General features: G+C 40.9%; 1 protein-coding gene across 1 annotated transcript in view; it reads right to left on the bottom strand.

Moving 5' to 3' along the window:
* Positions 1–700: 700 nt before the first annotated feature.
* The window catches only part of LOC119341113 (DNA-directed RNA polymerases II, IV and V subunit 12), a 6,111-nt gene continuing 4,387 nt past the window's right edge, over positions 701–2,424 (bottom strand). Inside the window, exon 3 of the mRNA XM_037613001.1 lies at positions 701–1,010. Coding sequence (XP_037468898.1) covers positions 988–1,010 — 23 coding nt within the window. The 3' untranslated portion in view covers positions 701–987. The remainder of the gene's footprint in view (positions 1,011–2,424) is intronic.

Genomic DNA, 2,424 nt, shown 5'->3' with positions numbered 1-2,424 from the left:
TTTTCCTTTTCAGTTCCTCTTTAGAGATTCTTCGTGTTTGGTCTGAGGCAGCAAAGTGGCAGCGTTATCCAAGGGCAGGAATAATGTTCTCTCCGTCCTTCACCGGCTCACCGTTGGTGGATACAGGAGAAAAAAGACTTCAACAATCTCAAAATTTTGAAAGCTTTCTATTTTTCTGGAAGGGTGTGTTTGTAAGAACTTATGATACTTGTATACGGTCTTCGGTCTTTTTGAGAAAAAAAAAAAGGCGTCTGGATGCACATGATAAATATGTTTCTTTGCAAAAGCTGGTCTTTCTGTTGTTTGTCACTACAGGAAGCGAGTGATCTAGCGTGTGTTTTGGCCATGACCACAAAATTTGGTTGGATGGCTACCAATTTTTTGGCATGCCAATGCCTCTTTGGCTATCCTAGTTTATTTTTATAGCCGACATTAGTCAATTCATGGGCAACCAACAGCTCCACCAAAAATTTGCCTAGCTTGTTTGGTAGGGCAAACCTAGGCTAAAACCAAACATGTCCTAATTATCACCTGCAACATTGTAAGAGTATCCTACTATGCGCTAGTCGCCTAGTCATACCCCAAATATGACAATGACGTAATGAAAATCCTTAAATCACACAGAACATTATAAAGCTCAGTTTAGCAAAACTAAAGAACACGGCAGGAGAATGAAGGAAATAGCAATTCGGGCAGCAAATAAGAGCAAAAGCCTGCAACCAACCAACAGAGCATTTTATTGCTGGCAATAGCAATAATAACCATTTTTCGATATCCAGCTTTCAGGATGCATAATCTGGATTCTCAAACGTCTAAAGTCTCAATACGGTTACGACAAGTTTTACCACTTCAAGCCAAAGTCCAACGGACAAATAAGACCTAAAAGTACTGTATATAATACATTTCTCCATTGTAGCTTTGTCTCGGGCACACACTCCATCAAATCGAGGCACGAACCAACAGTGAATGATGTTTGTTCTTTTGTCTTCAGCGAGCTTCGTATTGAACAACTGCCCAAGCAAGGAGACGGTTTAATCAGAGATTGCACACACCATGCATGTTTATATGTTGCAAACAAATTCAGTTTGAACTGAAAAATCTAATATTGAGTGGCATCATTGAGCATACATCAGATCTTTCTCAACCATAACAACCATGAGAGCAATTTTTTTTACTTCTTAGTCCATGGTCAAAACTCAAAACAAAAACTAAGAAATAGACGATCGCGTGCCTGCTTTGACCTAAAACCAACTAATTCATCACAACCACTTTGCAATCAAGATCAGTAGTCCTCAGTAAAGTAGCAAGATTGACAGTATTCCTAATTATCAATAGGTGGGCCAGGTGGCTGCATCTTGAGGATCCAAGCAGTGGCAGAGCCAGGATTGGGTGACGCCCCAGGCGAGAAACTTAAGAGCTAATAACTACCCCTAAAAAACTGTAGTTTCAAGGCATATATTTGGAGCAAGTAGATTAGTTGGTTCGGTTGTAATGACCCATTGGCCTGTTTCTACTACCTCTCTAAATAAACTTGGAAGAATGACTAACATAGGAAGTACTGTGTAGAAGACATGCTCCTATTTGATAAAAGTGAACCCATTCAAATTAGTCAAAATTGGACTATGCTGCCATGTTCCATCTTTATCTAACAGTGCATTACAGTAAATCATTATCAGTATTTCTCATAATCGATGAATGTCTGTTTGTGAACTATTGTCCTATTTGTGAACTACTCCCTCCGTCCAAAATAAGTGACTCAACGCTAGTACAAAAGTTGAGTCACTTATTTTGGGACGGAGGGAGTATTTCTCATAATCGATGAACCCATTGGCCTGTTTGTGAACTATTTCTCAAAATCGATGAACTTTTTTGAAGTTTGTGAACTTATGTCTGAATATCGATGAATGTCTTTAAATTTACGATTTTATGAAAGTAAAATAAAATAAATAGCGCGGCTATAGTAAATGTACTGTTAGCGCAATGAAAATCACAGATGCCCAATCGGTGTGGTGGTCAGCTAAGCAAGAATAAGGTAGCGGTGCAGGATCGAATCCTGAAGCAGTCATGTTTTTTTTTCTTTGTGATTTCTGTTCGCTGCCTTTCCCATTGCGGGCCGGCCCATCAAAGCGCTGCAGCGGGCGCCAGTGAACGAAGCAGACAGGCCTAAGTGCCTTATGCCCCAGGCGAATTGGGCCAGGCCACAAAGGAGATGGGCCGCACGCCCCAGGCCGCCGCCTGGGCTGCCTGGGGCCTGTCTCCGCCCATGGATCCAAGGGATATGTCAAGTGCATTGTTTGTAATGTGATAAGTATGTAGCTGACATGTACCCGGTTATTTTCATTTAACACAAGTCAACATAGTTAGATTCAGTAGCAATATTGTTGGCTTTGAAGACAGAAAAAGGGGTAGCAACGTTATTGCCTT

This window comes from Triticum dicoccoides, chromosome 1B (genome assembly GCF_002162155.2).
Source record: "Triticum dicoccoides isolate Atlit2015 ecotype Zavitan chromosome 1B, WEW_v2.0, whole genome shotgun sequence".
Classification (NCBI taxonomy): Eukaryota; Viridiplantae; Streptophyta; class Magnoliopsida; order Poales; family Poaceae; genus Triticum; species Triticum dicoccoides.
Note: the sequence above shows the minus strand (reverse complement) of the source record. Positions and strands in the feature narration are given on the sequence as shown.